This window comes from Hyaena hyaena, unplaced genomic scaffold, assembly GCF_003009895.1.
Source record: "Hyaena hyaena isolate Hyena2069 unplaced genomic scaffold, ASM300989v1 scaffold_34, whole genome shotgun sequence".
NCBI lineage: Eukaryota > Metazoa > Chordata > Mammalia > Carnivora > Hyaenidae > Hyaena > Hyaena hyaena.
Window position 1 is genome coordinate 116,095 of NW_024080665.1, and position 18,166 is coordinate 134,260.

The 18,166-nt window shown below is 46.3% G+C and overlaps 1 protein-coding gene across 2 annotated transcripts in view; it reads left to right on the forward strand.

Annotated features, from left to right (window-relative positions):
* The window catches only part of LOC120229614 (tubulin-specific chaperone cofactor E-like protein), a 164,415-nt gene that overhangs the window by 104,609 nt on the left and 41,640 nt on the right, over nucleotides 1–18,166 (forward strand). For both annotated transcript variants that reach the window (XM_039228733.1, XM_039228734.1), the window contains 4 exons: nucleotides 3,172–3,584; nucleotides 9,189–9,759; nucleotides 12,562–13,154; nucleotides 14,465–15,038. In XM_039228733.1, coding sequence (XP_039084664.1) covers nucleotides 3,172–3,584; nucleotides 9,189–9,759; nucleotides 12,562–13,154; nucleotides 14,465–15,038 — 2,151 coding nt within the window. The remainder of the gene's footprint in view (nucleotides 1–3,171; nucleotides 3,585–9,188; nucleotides 9,760–12,561; nucleotides 13,155–14,464; nucleotides 15,039–18,166) is intronic.

Consider the following 18,166-nt stretch of genomic DNA (forward strand, 5'->3'; position numbering starts at 1 on the left):
TTTCTGCTTCTGGAGTGGAGGCTCCTACAACTAGAATTAGGAAATCACCCATCTATCTATCTTTCTGTCCGCCCACCCAACTGTCAACCCATCTATCCATGTAGCCAGCAAGCCATTCATTGCTTCTTTCCAAAGAACATTTGAAAGTCCCAACAGGGTGCTGGCCGCTCCATCAGGTGCTGGAAATGAAGGAGTCTGGCTCCCGTGACTGTGCTGTGGTAGAGGAGACAGCCAGGGGGGTAGTGATGACTCAGTCTAGGCTACATTGTAATGGACAAGAGAATAGGGGGGGCTGCGGAAACACAGAGGAAGACTCCGGGGAGGAAAGGCAGATGTTTAAGAAAGTTTGGGCCAGGATGAAGTCTTCAGGAGGTCTCTTGCCCTCCTCTGATAGAAAACATGGTCTGGGGACCTACTTGTCTCAGCAGCCTGGGAGCCCTCGGGGTTCTCGTTTGACTCAGTTTCCATTTGTGTGATATATAGATGACCCATATTCACCTGCTCTGAGATGCCCACGCCCCCTGCCCATTCCCCGCACCATGGTCAGGCTTTATCAAACCTCCTGACTTAGCTCTAATGAAAAGGTCCTTTGTAAAGATGGCCTGCCTGGACATCCTTGTCTCTGTAGACTCTATGAAGTCCTTAATGTTCCAAATTAGCACATAAAAGATTTGGAGCTAAGCCAGTATGAAACCAGCTGGGAAAGAATCTAGCTCTTGAGCTCACCAGTCTTGCAGAGATCATGCCCTCCCACCCCCGCCCATACGGAATGTAACTACAGCTTCACATAAGGTCTTATGAGAGATACCAGACTAATACCACGTTCTCTCTCTTCCTTTTACGGCCTGGACTGGGGATCCACCCAGTGCCTCTGCCCCTATGTCCACACATCACAGAGCTGGCTGGCTGTGGCCGTGCAACCTGAGTGCCCAGCGACAGCCTCTCGCCTGAGCCCTGGGAATGAAATGCCGCGATAATGGAAAACATTGGCTTGTAGAGCTGTGGAGTTGGTTGGATGCCAGCCGTGTATAAAGTCTCCACTTTGACTTCATTCTTTTCCCCCTGAGTTATGGGTTTGGGTTTCCCATACAAGACAAATTCAATATCCTTATACAGACTGCTGTGCATTTTTATGTGCCACTGGATATATATCAATCTAATGAGGATCAGGTTTGGCCTGGGTGATTTCAGGGGTAAATTTGCATAGAGCTGGTTTATTATATCATTGTTTTGCAAACAAAATTATCTCAGAGAGTCTATCTTTTGGTCCAATCCTCCTCTATTCAAAGGCGTTTTCCTCCCATTTATTGGAAGCCTGAAAGCAGAGACTGGAAATCATACTTAGTGGAGACTGTTAAAATATATGCAGCCTGGACCAGGGCCAAAGAGCATTGAGGTTTGGGGCCTGTCTTCAGGGCTGATGCTTATGACCTGCTGGGAATGAGAATAAGTCTATTATCCCATATTTGGGCTCTATTCTCAACAGGTACGAAACATAATTGCCTGTGGAGACATCCTTGTTCGTTTTGCATGGATACAGAAAAGACTCTTCCTGACACACCCATGCTCTCTGCTTGGACGAATTTGACATATCTTTCCAAACCATAGTTCCAAACAGTTAACTCCTGATGTATGGCATTATTTGCATTTTCTTCATGTTGTGCTTCTGATACATTCCTTTTCAGACTTGTCTCAATTTATAAATGTCTCTACCTCTATCAACATGTGTGGACTTGTTACAACATTGCTGTTCCCGGCGGGATAGGGATGAGAAAATAGCATTGCACCCCCCACCCCAGGTTAGAACACTGAGGCAGACAGAAGTAAGCCAGTGGTCTTGGAAATTGTTTGTGGGGTTGTGGCCATTTTCTAAGTCCCTTGGCTGTGACGCCCAACCAAGGAGAAGATCACAAGCCCCAGCCCGGAGATGCTTCCTTTTCAGTTGAGGGTTGATATTAATAACTGGCAAAGTTAGAAGTTTTTGGTGGGGAGAGATCATTGATTTAGGAAATTGTTTTTATTTTTTATTTATATATTTTTAATTTTTTTTAATGTTTACTTATTTTTGAGAGAGAGAGAGACAAAGTGTGAGTGGGGGCGGGGCAGAGAGTGAGGGAGACACAGAATCCAAAGCAGGCTCCAGGCTCCGAGCTGTCAGCACAGAGCCTGATGCGGGGCTCGAACTCACAAACTGAGATCATGACCTGAGCTGAAATCTGACACTTAACCAACTGAGCCACCCAGGCACCCCTAGGGAATTGTTTTAAAGACTGATTATCTACCAAATAAATAGCAGTACATATTAAAATTAGCACATCCCATAAAGGACATCCCTCCCTCAACCTCACTCTCCTCCTGACCTGGATTCTCACAGAGTGTGGGATGAGAGAGAAGACAACTTGTTTTCATGTACATTCTGCCTAAGTGATGTCTGCACAATTTATGAGCCCCTGAAGCCAGAGTTCAGCCCTTTCCAGAACCCTCCCAGGAAGCCTGGGATTTAAACTTGTGTGCCTGACTCCTGATTCATGCTTGCTTATTGATCTCTTCTGGCACATACTGGGCCCTCAGCAAGTATTTGCTGAATGAATGGATGAGTGAACTATTAGCGCATGAAGAGTCTGTGTTACTAAGTTTCCAGGAAAAGCTGGGCCTGTTTCTGGAATACCTTCTTCTTCTTTTCTTCTTCTTCTTCTTCCTCCTCCTCCTCCTCCTCCTCCTCCTCTTCTTCTTCTTCTTCTTCTTCTTCTTCTCCTTCTCCTTCTTCTTCTTCTCCTTCTTCTCCTTCTTCTCCTTCTCCTTCCTGAAAAGAAGGCTATGACTCTCGTGTGTCACAGCCCTTGCCATGGATTAAGATGATGTGTCTTTCCTTGAATGAGAGTGTGCTCACCAGCCGTGGAGACGATGATGCCAAGAGGGAGACTGGATTCCCACAGCCTCAGCTTAGAACCCCAGCTTCGGTCCTGAGTGGCTGAGCGCTCTTGGTTGAATTGATGACTCAACTTCCCCTTAGCCTCAGTTTCCTCTTTCGCCAAGTGAGTTCAATAATACCTGCCAGATAGGGTTCTCATGTGGATTCCATGGTATAATGCAGGGAAAGCATTCAGCCCAATGCCTGGCACAGAGGGTAATTGCTCAGTAAATGTTGGCTCTAATGTCCTTCTTCCCCAGGACAGTTCCTTCGGCGAGGGGAGGTATTTTGGGATGACCTGAACTGTACCATCAAATGCCGCTGTCTGGATTTCAACAATGAGATCTATTGCCAGGAGGCCTCCTGTAGCCCCTATGAAGTGTGTGAACCCAAAGGCAAATTCTTCTACTGCAGCGCTGTGGAGACCAGCACGTGCGTGGTATTTGGGGAGCCGCACTACCACACCTTTGATGGCTTCCTCTTCCACTTCCAAGGCTCCTGTGCCTACCTGTTGGCCCGACAGTGTTTGCAGACTTCCAGCCTCCCCTTCTTCAGTGTGGAGGCCAAAAACGAGCACCGTGGGGGCTCAGCCGTCTCCTGGGTGAAGGAGCTCTCTGTGGAGGTGAATGGCTACAAGATTCTCATCCCCAAAGGAAGCTATGGAAAAGTTAAGGTGAGGCCCTCTCCACCCCTCCTGGGAAGATGGAGAAGCTGGAGAATCTTCAGCCGGGGGAAGACTTCCTCAGATCTACCAGTTGTACTGTCTGATGTTTGTACAGAAGAGATTCGTGGTTCTTCTTTCCTTGCAAATAGCTTATAATAGTTTTTTTACTAGGCTAAATTTTATTTGTACAAGAGTGAACCTAAGCTCTCTCCTTGATATTTCTTTCTGCTATATAACATCAAGTCCACTGATATTCCTAGTTACCTCATAAACACGGTACATACACACACACATGCACCCATGTGTGTACCCACATGTACCCACATATACGCTCTCACATACACACCTACGTGCACCCATGTCCAAGCTCAGAAGTACCTGGGAAGAGAGGTCAGCTGAATTCCTCAGGGACCCGGCTTGCAGTTGCAGTAACCACGTGGTCATTCCCTGGAAATGGTACCAACACAGAGTGCACTATACCCATAACTCAGTGTGCCTTTTCCTTAACCGTCCCCACCCATCCCCCATCCTGTTTGCCTCAAAGCTGTTGCTTCATTGTTGGAAAAAGTTCCAAATTGCTTGATGTTTCCAGAGGCACAGCCCAGGAGGGTCCCCGGTGTAGGCTTGCTGAGCTCTTTCATGAGGCTGGGTGGGAAGGTTCTGAGAAGGCTTTGCCCAAACACCCTCTAACAGACTCCCACTCCTGCCTGGAATAAGAGCGAGGAAGGTGCATCTCTCCTGGTCTAATTAGCATATGCAAATGATTCCCATCTCTGCCCACCTGGATGTCAAGTACATCTACAAAGGAGGGAGAGCAGGAAGCCACTAGCAATTACTCAATTTGTGGAGGCCCCAATTTTCACGTTAATGAAAAACTTGTTGCCACCATGTATTTATTCACGCAATAATAACCCAGACCACAAGGGGTTGATTACCGCCACCCCATGCCATCCTTAATCCCCATGCACAGAGGTCATTACAGAGATTACAAACCAGAACTGATGCCAGTGTGGGGATCTCTTTCTTTTTAAAAAAAAATATGTGTTGTAGTTTTAATTGACTCAGCATGTCCAACAAAGGCAGGACTGAGGAACTAATTCCACTTTTTCTGGCTCTGCCCGGCCTAGGTCTGTGCAGCTTATCACGGTCATAATTAGAAAAGGGAGCTTTTACTGTGTCTGAAATTTGTGTGCCAATTTGCCGGTTACTTGGTTAGTCTCTCCAGGGACAGTTTTATCAAATCAAGGTAAAAGTTGGGGTAAGGAAGTCTGGCGTTTTTCCCTTTTAAATTTCTATTGTGCTGTTGAGCACAATACTTATTCTTGTAGATAGATGCTACTATTTCAAGCTAGAAAAATGTTCCCCGGCTTTCTCCTGCTTGCCTGTACTTTGGGGATGGATGTGTATGATATCTGTAGTTGAGGAAGAAAGGTTTATGCTTTATTTCTATTTTCCATTTTGATTAAAAATCTTTTTTCACTCACATCAGACTTTTTTTTTTTTTTTTTTCAGAAGGAGAGGAGCATTGCCATTTCTTTCAGGCTCAGCAGCTCTGCTAATTTTGTGTGGCTCTTTTCCATCGTCCAAGCATAGGGCATGGCTTCCTCAATTTCTGTAGCGACAGGGAGATGTGGACGTGAATGTAAATGTTTCAGAAAGAAAAGGTTATGTGACTCCAACTGTGAGCTAACAATGGCTTCCTTTTCCTTTGGCCAAACGGCTTCCCCCGGCTTCCAGGCGTCTCTGGATACACTTGCTCTGCTGGGCAGGGCGGGCAGGGTGGGGAGTGTGACTCCATGGACAGGGGAGCACCCACCCAGGGTCAAGTGGGGACAGGCAGGGAGAGGGATAGAAGCTAGAAGGAGCTTTTGAAATGCCTGTGAAACAGCTGACTTCTCCAGACACACTCAGCCTGGCCAGAATGACCAGCAAGATCTGTTCTTGTGATGTTATAGATCCTCTTTCTCCATATGCTGGGGCCTGGTGCCTATATATGGATTTCCCCCATCTGGATTGTTTTCAAATAAGAAAACAAACAATTTAGGATTGTATACACTCATGGGGGCTAAAGACAACCAACTAACCTCCATAATATAATAAATGTCTCCTTCTAGCTAATACTTACCAGTTTTCATATTTCCCCCCCAGATAAACTCAAGTAGTTTGGGGTGCTCTGGTGAAAAGAGCTTCAAGGCCAAATGGCATATGGGGAGGAAGAACTCAGACTCTGGGGTCAGATCTGTTCAGTCCGTGTGTGACACTGGTGGCTAGTGTGCTTTGAGCTCCTTGTTTTACATCTGTAAAATGGGATAATAGAGTCGAGGAGGCAGGGCTCTATGGCTGCAGTATGGGCTGCCTCTCCTCAGCCCTGGGATAAAGGCAGCAGAAAGCAGTGGCTTTGGAGCCCAGCTCGCGAGAGTTAGGCCCTGCCACCTACCGGCCATGTGAGCTCTGAACCTCAATGTGCTCATCTGCAAAAGGGGAAGGAGATAAGGTCCTTCTAAGTTTGTCATGAAGAGGAACTAGAATAGCCACACATGTGACTAGTACACAGCCTGGCACACAGTGGGCACCTAATATAAGCTGGTTCCCACGTTGCCACTGCCACCCAAATCCCTTTAATTCTAAGACCTATGCTTCTACATGTCTACCTCTCTCTCCTAACCACTGCCCGCCCCCCACCCAGTACCCACATCCTGGAAGAGACAGCATCAGAGAGGGAAGTGGCTAGAATTCAGGCAGAAGAAGGGAAGTGAAGAGAAGAGGTTCATCTATGGTTGGCTAGTAGAGAGCTGAGGCCGGTGGGATGCAATAAGAAATCACTCAAGAGCTCCTCCCCTGAGCACTGTAGGGGACAAGCGCAATGTCTCTCTAATTGGTGGTTTAAACAGAGACACATTTTCTGCTGGGAATGAACAGGCCTGCAATGAACACTTACGCCAAGAAGAAAGGCATAAACAGGGCAATAGCGGTGCCTGTGGTCAGCCTAGGCGGTCTAAGTGGAACAAGATCCGACACAGAGAAACTGCAGGGACTGTCAGAATATCCAGAGACAGTTCACCACATGGCATTTGCTTCGAGATACAAAAGACTGCCCTTGTTAGCAGGAGCATGAGAGAGAGTGGAGGAGGGTACTCAGCAATGGGCATATTTCGCACTTACAGTTATACTAACCTTGGGGAAGATTTCATTCTTCATCGCAGCATGGACAGTACATAGTAGTCATTCAGGGCTCTTGCTGGCTGACCTTCCTTATTGTATGGCTTTTCTCATCCTTGTTGGCTAAACTGCTACCTAGGAGATAAGGATTGATCAGTCAATCCCTAGGTTCTCTCTACTTGTAGCTCTCTGTGGGATAGCTTATTTCTCAAGCCTATTTTTTTGTCCCTCCTCTTATTAGACACAGGTGATTGCACATGGCATCTGCCATGGTAAATCTTGGAGATATGCTTGGACAGGCTACAGCCTCACTTCCTAGAAGACTCAGGAACTAGCAGCAATGGTGGCTGTAAAGGCCCTTTTCTTTCCCATGTGCCCGAAATCAGTATAGCTCCAGTGTATTGACTGTGCACTTACCGTGTGTCCCACTACGACTGATCTAGGATAACCTTCCCATCCCAAACATGATGTCTACAGGCACTGGGCATGTTAAATGTGAAAAGGAAGAAAATGAGGTCTCTTTGTTGGAGGCTTCTCGAGCCACCTGCTCACGTGAGCCAGGTGCTTGGGATTTGCTCTTGACTGTCCCCATTTCTTGGTTCCCACTGTAAACACACGAGGTTCTACTGAGTGGACTCTATCAGCTCGTCCCACTCTCTCATGTCTGTGCATAGTTTAGGCCCCTTAGGCTCCACTGCCCCCTGGATTTTTGCATCAGTTTCCCATCTAGTTTCTCTGCTTCGAATCTTGACCCGTTGGCCAGAGTGGGCTTTCTGAAATGCAAATCTGACTATGTCATTCCCTTACTTCAAAACTTTTGGGCCTTTCTCTACAGCATAGAAACCCAAGTTGTTTTTGTTTTTGTGGAATTTGTTTTGTTTTAAAGTGTGGCTTAAAAGTAGCCCTCCAGGGTCTACAACCCAACAAGAAAGCCAGAGGAATTCCTTTAAAACAGAAGTCAGATCATGTCCAACATTTGCCCTAGATACCCTCTTGGCTCTCCATCTTGCTCAGAGTCAAGGCCAAAGTCTTTACAATGGCCGACAAAGGTCCATCTGTTCTGGCTGCTCTTATCTTTCTGGTATCATCTACCACTGCCCCCTCCTCGCTGTCTTTGCTCCAGACATGCGGGGAGCACCCAGGCACACGCCACCTTCAGGCCTGGCTGTCACCTCTATGTGATCCACTCTCACTCCAGATAAGCTCATGGCTTGCTTCCTCATCTCAAATATCCCCTTCCCTGACCACCCTCTTTCAAGTTAAAAACCCTGTTCCCTGGTGCTTTTGATTCCCCATTCCCTGCTCTATTTTTATGTATAGCACTTCACCTGGCATGACTATATATTTTACTTATTTATTTTGTTTGGTTTTGGTCTCCTCAACTAACATGTAAGTTTCGTGAGGCAGATATTTGTGTCCATTTCACTCAAAGCAAATCCTCAACTCTTAGAACAGTGCTTGGCACACAGAGAGGCCTTAAATCGCCATTTGCTGAATGAATGGACTGTGGACCCTGCCCATGTCTCCAGCTCTACCTCTGGCCACCCCTCCCGATGAGCATACCCATATTCACATAGCTGTTTCTAACCACCCTGCCTTTACTCTCTTGTCCTGGAATTCCCTGTGCCTGATCTTCCTTTGGCCACTTCTGTTCATCTTTAAAGACCCAGGGCAGACTTCTGCCTACAAATAGTCTTGTATGATGCTCCTAGGCTGGATATAGTGGACATTTGCTATCCTCCCATTGAATGATCCATTAATGCATATTTAAAACAGTATAAATATCTGTTTGTGTCTCTCTTCCTCAGTAGACTGAGACCTCCATGAGGGGTGGGGACAATTACTTTCTCTATTCTTTATTCCTTAGCACCTAGCATAGTGCTTGGTACACAGTAGGTGTTAACATTTGTTCATGTTGCTCAATGATTACATGACAGAGTCCTGGTATTAGGAGGTGACAGGGTGACACATTCAGAGAATAATACCAGGGCAGCATGGTACACATTTCAGCTTGAAGGAGGGGTCAGGGAGTGCTATAAGCAGTGACAAGGTCATGGAATAGATGTGACTTCAGTTGAGACTTAAAGAATGAATTTAGACAAGTAAAAAGGAAAACAGGATCACTAGTCTTTCACGAAGAGACTTGAAGCCAGCCCTAGAGCCAGCCAGGAAGGGTCAACAACGACCTGGTCCCCAGTTGAGTCTAGAGTGGTAGTGGCAATGCACGCCTATCATGGCTCAAACGCACAGTGCTCAGCTGACCCACGCCACCCTGCTTTTGTGGGTTCCCCCAGGACTCTGCGTAACAGAAGGCAAGCTTGCTGGAGCCCAGGCCATTTGGGGGGGACCATTCTCTCTGGAGACTGAGTGGCTTTGCCTCCCTTTCCCGACTTCTGCTGGACCCATTGCCCTGGCACCTGTTGACCTGCCTTTTACTATTACTGTTGTTGGCAGGTTAATGACCTAGTGACTTCCTTGCCGGTCACCTTAGACTTGGGGGCAGTGAAAATCTACCAGAGTGGCATGTCTACTGCCGTGGAAACGGATTTCGGGCTCTTAGTGACATTTGATGGCCAGCACTACGCCTCCATTTCCATCCCGGGCTCCTACATAAACTCCACGTGTGGGCTCTGTGGGAACTACAATAAAAACCCACTGGACGACTTCCTCCGCCCTGATGGCAGGCCAGCCATGTCTGTCCTAGATCTAGGAGAGAGCTGGCGGGTTTACCATGCCGACTGGAAGTGCGACTCCGGCTGCGTCGACAACTGCACCCTGTGTGACACAGCCACGGAAGCCCTCTTCTTTGGCTCAGACTACTGTGGCTTCCTCAACAAGACGGACGGCCCCCTATGGGAGTGTGGCACCGTCGTGGACCCCACAGCCTTTGTACACAGCTGTGTGTATGACCTGTGCAGCGTGAGGGACAACGGGACACTCCTCTGTCAAGCCATCCAAGCCTACGCGCTCGTGTGCCAGGCCCTTGGCATTCCAATCGGAGACTGGCGGGTCCAGACTGGGTGTGGTAAGCTGGCATTTCATCTAAATGGAAGGCCGTGCCCGTGCAGGGAGCCAGGGAGAGGGTTTCAGCCTCCTCAAAAATCTCCTTGTTAAGACACATTGCCCAAAAGTGAGGGTGAGGTTAAAATAGCCACTCATTATGAAGAATCAACAGTAAAATCATCTTCACTTCTCCTGCCCACCCGATACCATAGCCAGAAAACAAGAAACCATTGATGAGCATAAATGGCCCAGAAACATGGAGTGAGTGGCAGGCAATGTTTAGCCGGGGGAAGGCCCTGTCCCAAGGATGGTTATCCCCAAGTTAAGCAAGGAGGTGGGGTTTTCAGAGGTGGGGGTGGCTATTTTTGTGGCCATCAAGTAAACACAGACGCTGGTCTGAGTAATCAAAACCAGCTTTGGGAGAAATTCACCTCCCAAGGGGAAACAACAGCGCCCATTCCTTGACTCTTTCTTCTCCACCTTGACTCTTTCTTCCACAGTGCCTCCAGGTTCTGTGTCTCTTGCTCTGTCACATTTCTGCTGACCCACTGGTGCCAGTGGGATAAAGGATACAGCCAGGGAGCACAGAACAACAGGAAAGAAAGCCCTTTTTCAGAAGCACTAAGTGGTTAGGAAAAACCCCAACAGCGTGGGGGAAATTCAACTTCTTTTGAATTACCTTTTTGCATTAAGCATTTTGTACGATTTAGTTGTCTCGTGTTCTCCTTCTATCCCGTGTAACCTCTCTTTTCACAATTATATAAACGTTTAAAACAAGCAAGCAAGCAAACAAACCAAAACAACCCAGCTTCTCAGAATTCTGTTTCTCTCCTGGTCTTGGTTTTTTTCCGCATGAGTACATAGAGCAGTATATCCATGCGTTTTAGGTTCCCATGCAGGTGAGAAGGTTTCAAAGCTTCTTTCAGTTCCAAGACCAAAGGGAGCTTTGTCGTCCCCCTCAGTATAGGTTGGATTCATGAAATCATCATGTATCAGATTCAATTCTTAGAGAATGGATCAAACTACTCAGAGACAGTGTTTTCTTATTGCTCGTTGTATGACTGACCGGCCTCTAAGTATGCTGGAAGCATACTCAAGTTGATATTGAATATGGCTTTTTTAAAAATCCTTGTATAATCTAAGGACATCCAAATTACCTAACTAAATTGTGTATAATGGCTATTTTTTCCCCTAGTGGCCCTATCTCCCACATTCCCTCCCCCCATGTTAGTGGTATGAATTCTGGTTAATTCAGCTAGGTTAGCAGTCCCTCGAGCCCCTGCCTCTTGGATTCAACCAGACTCAAGCATTTATGTAAACTCCCACGTTCTTAAAATGAGAACCAGAGGCTTCTGAGGCAAGATGGGCTTTGAGGAGACATCTAACTCCAACCCAGTCTCCTGGAGGTGCAGGCACACAGATTCTTTCCTGTAACCAAGGTCCTTTCTTATTTTTAAGATCCTAGAGTTTTCATTTTCATAGTCTTCCATAGTTTTCACTTAGGTATTTCAAGTACCTCCCTGTTAGAAATTTCATGTTTTCTTTTTTTTTTAATGTTTATTTATTTTTGAGAGAGAGAGAGAGTGTGCAAGTGGGGGAGGGGCAGAGAGAGAGAGAAACACAGAATCTGAAGCAGGATCTAGGCTCTGAGCTGTCAGCACAGAGCCCGACATGGGGCTCGAACTCACAAACCATGAGATCATGACTTGAGCCAAAGGTGGACGCTTAACCAACTGAGTCACCCAGGTGCCCCAGAAATGTCATGTTTTCAAATGGCTCCTCCCACCTTTTCATCTTTTCGTTTCTCTTACAACTGGATTTATTTCCTCCTAAGAATAGGTTATGCTGTTTAAGATCAGATCAACTTCTGTGTCCATCAGCTGAAGATCTTAGAGCAATCTTAGTGGCTGTAGATCACCCAATAATAAATCAACGTTGAATAATCAGTGTAGTCCAGTTAGGATCACCACCTGAAATTTACTTCAGTCAAGAGGAGAGTCAAAAAGCTTATGACCCAGCAATAGCACTGCTAGGAATTTACCCAAGGGATACAGAAATGCTGAGGCATAGGAGCACATGTACCCCAATGTTCATAGCAGCACTCTCCACAATAGCTAAAACATGGAAAGAGCCTAAGTGTCCATCAACAGACGAATGGATCAAGAAGATGTGGTTTATCTATACCATGGAATACTACATGGCAATGAGAAACAATGAAATCTGGCCATGTGTAGCAACATGGATGGACCTTGAGGGTGTTATGCTGAGCGAAATAAGTCAGGCAGAGAAGGACAAATACCATATGTTTGCACGTATAGGAGGATTAGGAGGAACTTGACGGAGGACCAAGGGGGAGAAGAAGGGCGGAAATGGTGGGGGAAAGGGAGAGAGGCAAACCATGAGAGACTCTTGAATGCTGACAAAAACTGAGGACTGATGGATGTGGGGGGGAGGGGGGGATGGGCATGAAGGAGGGCACTTTGGGGATGAGCACTGAGTGTTATGTAAAAACTAATTTGACAATAAACTATTTGTAAAAAAAAAAAAAAAAAAAGATGCTAAGAATCTCACGGTGGAGAAAGTATACAAAAATAAAATGTAAAACAAAGACCAAAAAAAAAAAAAAAAAAAAAAAGTTCATGATTCAATCACATTGCCCTATAGTTGTCACAAAGCAGCGAGCTTATTCCTACAGGCACAACCACAAAGTCTCTTCCCCAATGAGTGCCCTTCCCTGCAGGGGCCCCCGACGTGTGGTGGCTCCCCACGGTCAGCACCTGGGCCATTCATCTGTTGTCACACTCTCTCTTCTCCCCCACGTCAGTGTCCACGGTGCAGTGCCCGAGCTTCAGCCACTACTCTGTGTGTACCAGCAGCTGCCCAGACACCTGCTCCGACCTTACAGCCTCCCAGAACTGTGCCACACCCTGCACTGAGGGCTGTGAATGCAATGAAGGCTTCGTCCTCAGCACCAGCCAGTGTGTCCCACTGCACAAGTGTGGCTGTGACTTCGACGGCCACTACTACACCATGGGGGAGTTCTTCTGGGCCACGGCCAACTGCACGGTGCAGTGCCTATGTGAGGAGGGCGGGGATGTCTACTGCTTCAACAAGACATGCCACAGTGGCGAGGTGTGCGCTGTGGAGGACGGCTACCAGGGCTGCTTCCCCAAGCGGGAGACTGTATGCCTGCTCAGCCAGAACCAGGTGCTGCACACCTTCGATGGCGTGGCCTACGCCTTCCCCGCTGAGTTCTCCTACACCCTCCTCAAGACCTGCCCCGAGCGGCCTGAATATCTGGAAATTGACATCAACAAGAAGAAGCCCGACGCAGGGCCGTCCTGGCTGCGGGGAATTCGCATCCTGGTGGCTGACCAGGAGGTCAAGGTCGGAGGAGTTGGGGCTTCAGAAGTCAAGGTAAGACTCCTGCTGCCCCTGGGGGTTTTCTGATGCGTCTCGCCAAGTGAAGGAGCCATGCTCTTTGGGTGTACCTTTCTGCCTCTGACCATGCATGGATTCCAGGAAGGCAGTGACTTTGAAGTAGGTGCACTGTCTGACATTCGGCACCAAATCAGTCTCTTGGGGGGTGAAATGGAGTGAGGTTGGAGTCTCTCAAATTAGATATGGCTAAAGCAGGACTAGGTCTTCACAACAGCCAATGCTTACTGGAGGCTTACTGTGTGCCAAGCACTATTCTCAGCAGTATCACACCTACCCTATGGGGGATATGTTTTCATCCTCATTTACCTTTTACATATGAGAAAACTGAGGCTCAGAGAGGTTAAGTAACTTCCTCAAGGACACCTGGCCATAAAGTGATATGTGAGCCCAGGCAGGTTGGCTTCGAAGTCTGTGCTCTTTACCTTGTACTATACTGACTCTCCTACCTATAGATGAGAACCCACTGGGGTAATGCAAAGGGTACCTGCTGTCATACCTCCTGACCCTCTGGCCTGGTCTAATAGATTCATCATTAGGCATCCACATCATAAGTTGTACGAGGACAGTTAGGAATCATCTAGTTCAACTATTTGTTCATACATGAAGACCCCAAAGGGCTAAGTGGAGGGTGGGGAGCTCACACCTGAGTGGTGGCAGAGCTGGCATGATGGAAGGAGGGTTTCCCTACTCTTGGCCCAACATGAAGTCTAATTTAGAAGACAGAAGTCAATGTGGTGCTGTAATGTGCAAGAAGATAAAATGCACATCCACAAGGCTGTTTTCATTCCCATTGACACATTGGCAGAGATTAATTTATTAAAACAATGTAAAAGGTAGATAAGATGAATGGACAGCTAAATAACTGTATGCCTCCAAAGGGCTAGGACACAGGAACAGTCAAATTTGAAGGAATGGAAGGAGCCAGAAAGGTAGGGAAGAAGGGGCACCGTCAGTGAAAAGGAGCCATCACACAGAAGGAGGAAGCCACATATATATCAAGACCACTTTTGCTCACGTTTCACTTTTGTTTTGGGCCAGCTTAGGGGTGTATGCATACACAAATCAATAGCAAATGTGTTGAATCAGAAGAGTCGAAAGAAAGAAACAGAGGTGCCGATGAGAACACAGTTTGCGTCTGTCTGTGTGGTTTCCATAGACTGTCAGATTCTTGACATTTCTCAAAGGGCAAGTCACCAGGCAGAACCATGTCTTTATTTCAAAGCCTAGGAAATCGTGGGTACTCTGTGTGCATCTGGAATCGATGATGGTGATTTGATTTTTTTCAGCTGAATGGTCAGGAAGTGGAATTACCATTTTTCCATCCTTCTGGGAAGCTGGAAATTTATCGCAACAAAAACAGCACGACGATAGAGTCGAAGGGTGTTGTGACAGTCCAATACACCGACATTGGACTGCTGTACATCCGGCTCTCCACCGCCTACTTCAATTGCACCGGTGGGTTATGTGGCTTCTTCAATGCAAACGCGAGTGATGAGTTCTGTCTGCCCAACGGCAAGTGCACAGACAACCTGGCAGTGTTCCTGGAAAGCTGGACGACCTTCGAAGAGATCTGCAACGGGGAGTGTGGGGACCTGCTGAAGGCCTGCAACAATGATTCGGAGCTGCTCAAATTTTACCGGAGCCGCTCCAGGTGTGGCATCATCAATGACCCCTCCAACAGCTCCTTCCTCGAGTGCCATGGGGTGGTCAACGTCACCGCCTACTACCGCACCTGCCTCTTCCGCCTGTGTCAGAGTGGAGGCAACGAGTCAGAGCTCTGCGACTCTGTGGCCCGGTACGCAAGCGCGTGCAAGAACGCCGATGTGGAGGTGGGCCCCTGGCGGACCTATGACTTCTGCCGTAAGTCGGGGCTACCTGATGTGGGAGGTCACCTGGGGGGTGGGAGAGTTGAGCTCCAGGACAGCCTGATTCCTGTGTGTCCCCTCCTCATCTGATGTGTCCTTTGGAAGGCCCATCACCCCAAACCAACCTTTTCCTCACCTTTATTTCTGTTTCTAATCACATAGTATCTCTTCATTAGTATCTCTTCATTGTTGAAGGATTAGCCATCCTCTTGACTCCTGGTTTTATCTAGGGCAGGATACACATCCTATCAAAGACTAGAAGTCTTTGTGATGGCCCCATCGGTGTCTTCTTTCTTGGCAAAGAAGGGCTCCATTCTTTCAACAGAAGGTGATCAGTCAGGGTGCCTTTCATGGAGTAGAGATTAGCACTGCTCCCTGGGGCAAGCCTGACAATGGCCATGAAGAGAGTCCCACATTGCTGTTTTTTCATTTTGTGCCCAGAGTACCTGACCTCTCTCAGCAGGGCAGTGGCAGTACTAGTAGTAATTAGAATAGTTGCTGAGAAGACCTGACATCTCACACCCTGGGCAATGGGGGAGACCAGTGGGAAGAGTGATGTATAAAGGCAGGAGGAGTGGCTGAGAGGGCAGGACCCATGCCTGGAGCAAGGACTAACCCCACCTGGACTTCAGCACCCATGGCTTTCCCACCAAGAAGATCAGCCCTAAACCCAAACCAATGCCACCATTAAGATTCCATCATCTACGTCTGTGTATCTTGCTTCTACTCTGTCTCTTTCTAAGTTTGTTTATTTCTCAAATTTTTTTATTTTGAAGTAATTTCAAAGTTGCAAAAAAAGTTGCAAGAATATCTGTGTGCCCATTACCCAGACTAACCTATGGTTAGCATTTTGCCCCATTTGTCTTATCATTCTTTCTCACGTGCTCTCTCTGCATTTGCAAGTAAGTTACATACATCATACCCCTTGGCCCCTAAATACTTCAGTGTGTATTTCCTTACAATAATGACTGTAGTTTACAGAACAACAGTATAGTCACTGACCTTAGGACATTTAACATTGATATAATTATTTAATATCTATATTTCAATTTTGTCAATTGTCTCATAATGTCCTTTATGGCTTTTTGCCCCTCAATATGAATGTAGGCTAGGACCACATATTGTGGTTACTGCTGTCACATCCCTTTGGTCGCCCTTAATCAGGAAGAGTTCCTTAACTTTCTTTCTCTTTTGTTACCATTTTTAAAGATGACAGCCTCCCACCTTTTATTATTTATTTATTTATTAATGTTTTATTTATTGCTGAGAGAAAGAGAGAGAGACAGCGTGAGCAGGGGAGGGTCAGAGAGAGAGGGAGTCACAGAATCGGAAACAGGCTCCAGGCTCTGAGCCGGCTGTCAGCTCAGAGCCTGATGCGGGGCTTGAATCCACGAACCATGAGATCATGACCTGAGCCGAAGTCGGACGCTTAACCACTTAACTGACTGAGCCACCCAGACACCCCAGCCTCCCACCTTTTAAAATAGAAAGGCTCCCCATTTGGATTTGAGGTTTCCTCATGATTAGGTTCTGCTGTGCATCCCCTCTCACACTCCAGCAGAGGTGATGTGTGGTTTTCTCATGGTATCACATCCCATGTGGGAGCTGTGTCTTTCCAGCCTCCTTTCAGTGGTGATAGGCACGTTAGTCCCCTGGGCAGGTATCAAATGTCTCCACTCTGCAGGCACAATGTTTTTTCTCTTGCAACTAATGAGCACCCTGTGGGAAGACACTTTAAGACTGTGCAAGTGTCTTGCAGGGAGAGAGAGAAAGATTGATAAAACAAATGGGGCAAAAATGCTAACTGTAGGCTGATATCAAAATCCCCCTCCTCAATTTAGTGCCCATTGATATCTTTGCTTGTATCAATCTTTAGCATGATGATTACAAATGGATGGTTTCCAGCTCCAGCACTCTGTCCACTTTTACCAAACAATAGGTGTCATTCTACTATAAGTAAGAGCCTTCCATCTCTTCTGTGTGTTTGCTTGCCATCTATTTATATCTATCTAGCCAGCCATCCACTTATCTATCTTAGTCATCTTTTTTTTTATTGAAGTATAATTAACATACACTATTATACTAGTTTCAGGTATACAGTATGATTCAACAATTCTATACGATTCTCAGTGCTCATCACTATAAGAATACTTCTCATTCTCTTGATCTATTTCGCTCCTCCCTCCACCCACCCTGACAACCACCAATTTGTTCTCTGTATTCATGAGTCTGTTTCTTTTTGGTTTGTCTTTTTTTTCTTTGTTCATTTGTTTTGTTTCTTTTTTTTTTTTTTTAGTTTTTATTTATTTATTTTGAAAGAGAGAGAGAGAGCACATAGGGGAAGGGCAGAGAGAGGGAGAAAGAGAGAATCCCAAGCAGGCTGCACACTGTTAGCACAGAGCTTGACACAGGGTTCAAACTCATGAACTGCAAGATCATGACCTGAGCCAAAATCAAGAGTCAGACACTTAGCTGAGCTACCTAGGTGCCCCGTATTTGTTTTATTTCTTAAATTCTACATATGAAGAAGATCATATGGTATTTGTTTTTCTCTGATTCATTACACTTAGTATTATGCCCTGTAGACCCATCCATGCAAATGGCAAGATTTCATTCTTTTTTTTATGGCTGAATTATATTCTGTTGTGTGTATATATATTTATATATAGGTAAGTATATAGAAAGAGATTATAGATATAGATATAGATATAGATATAGATATAGATATAGATATAGATATAGACAGATATACACACACCACTTCTTTATCCATTCAGCTATGGATGAACACATAGCAACCTGAATGTAAATCATCTATCTTATCAGTATGGATGCACAGATTCCTATTTTTTCAATTATTTATATTTCCTATTACATTTGTTAATGATTTTGATGTTAAAATTATTTCATGTTTGGCCTCTGGGAGCCCTTCGAGTTGCCTTCTGTGTCCTTTCGTCATGCCTTTGTCATTTTCTTACTTTCTGGCGTAACAAGATGCCCCACATTCATCCTGTGGCCTTCTCTGCCCCATTACTCCAAGAAGCCCTAATTCCCTTGGGTGAAGAATGTTGCTAGAAACCAAGATCTGGGTGAGGCTTATCCATTGCTATTGGAGTATTCCTG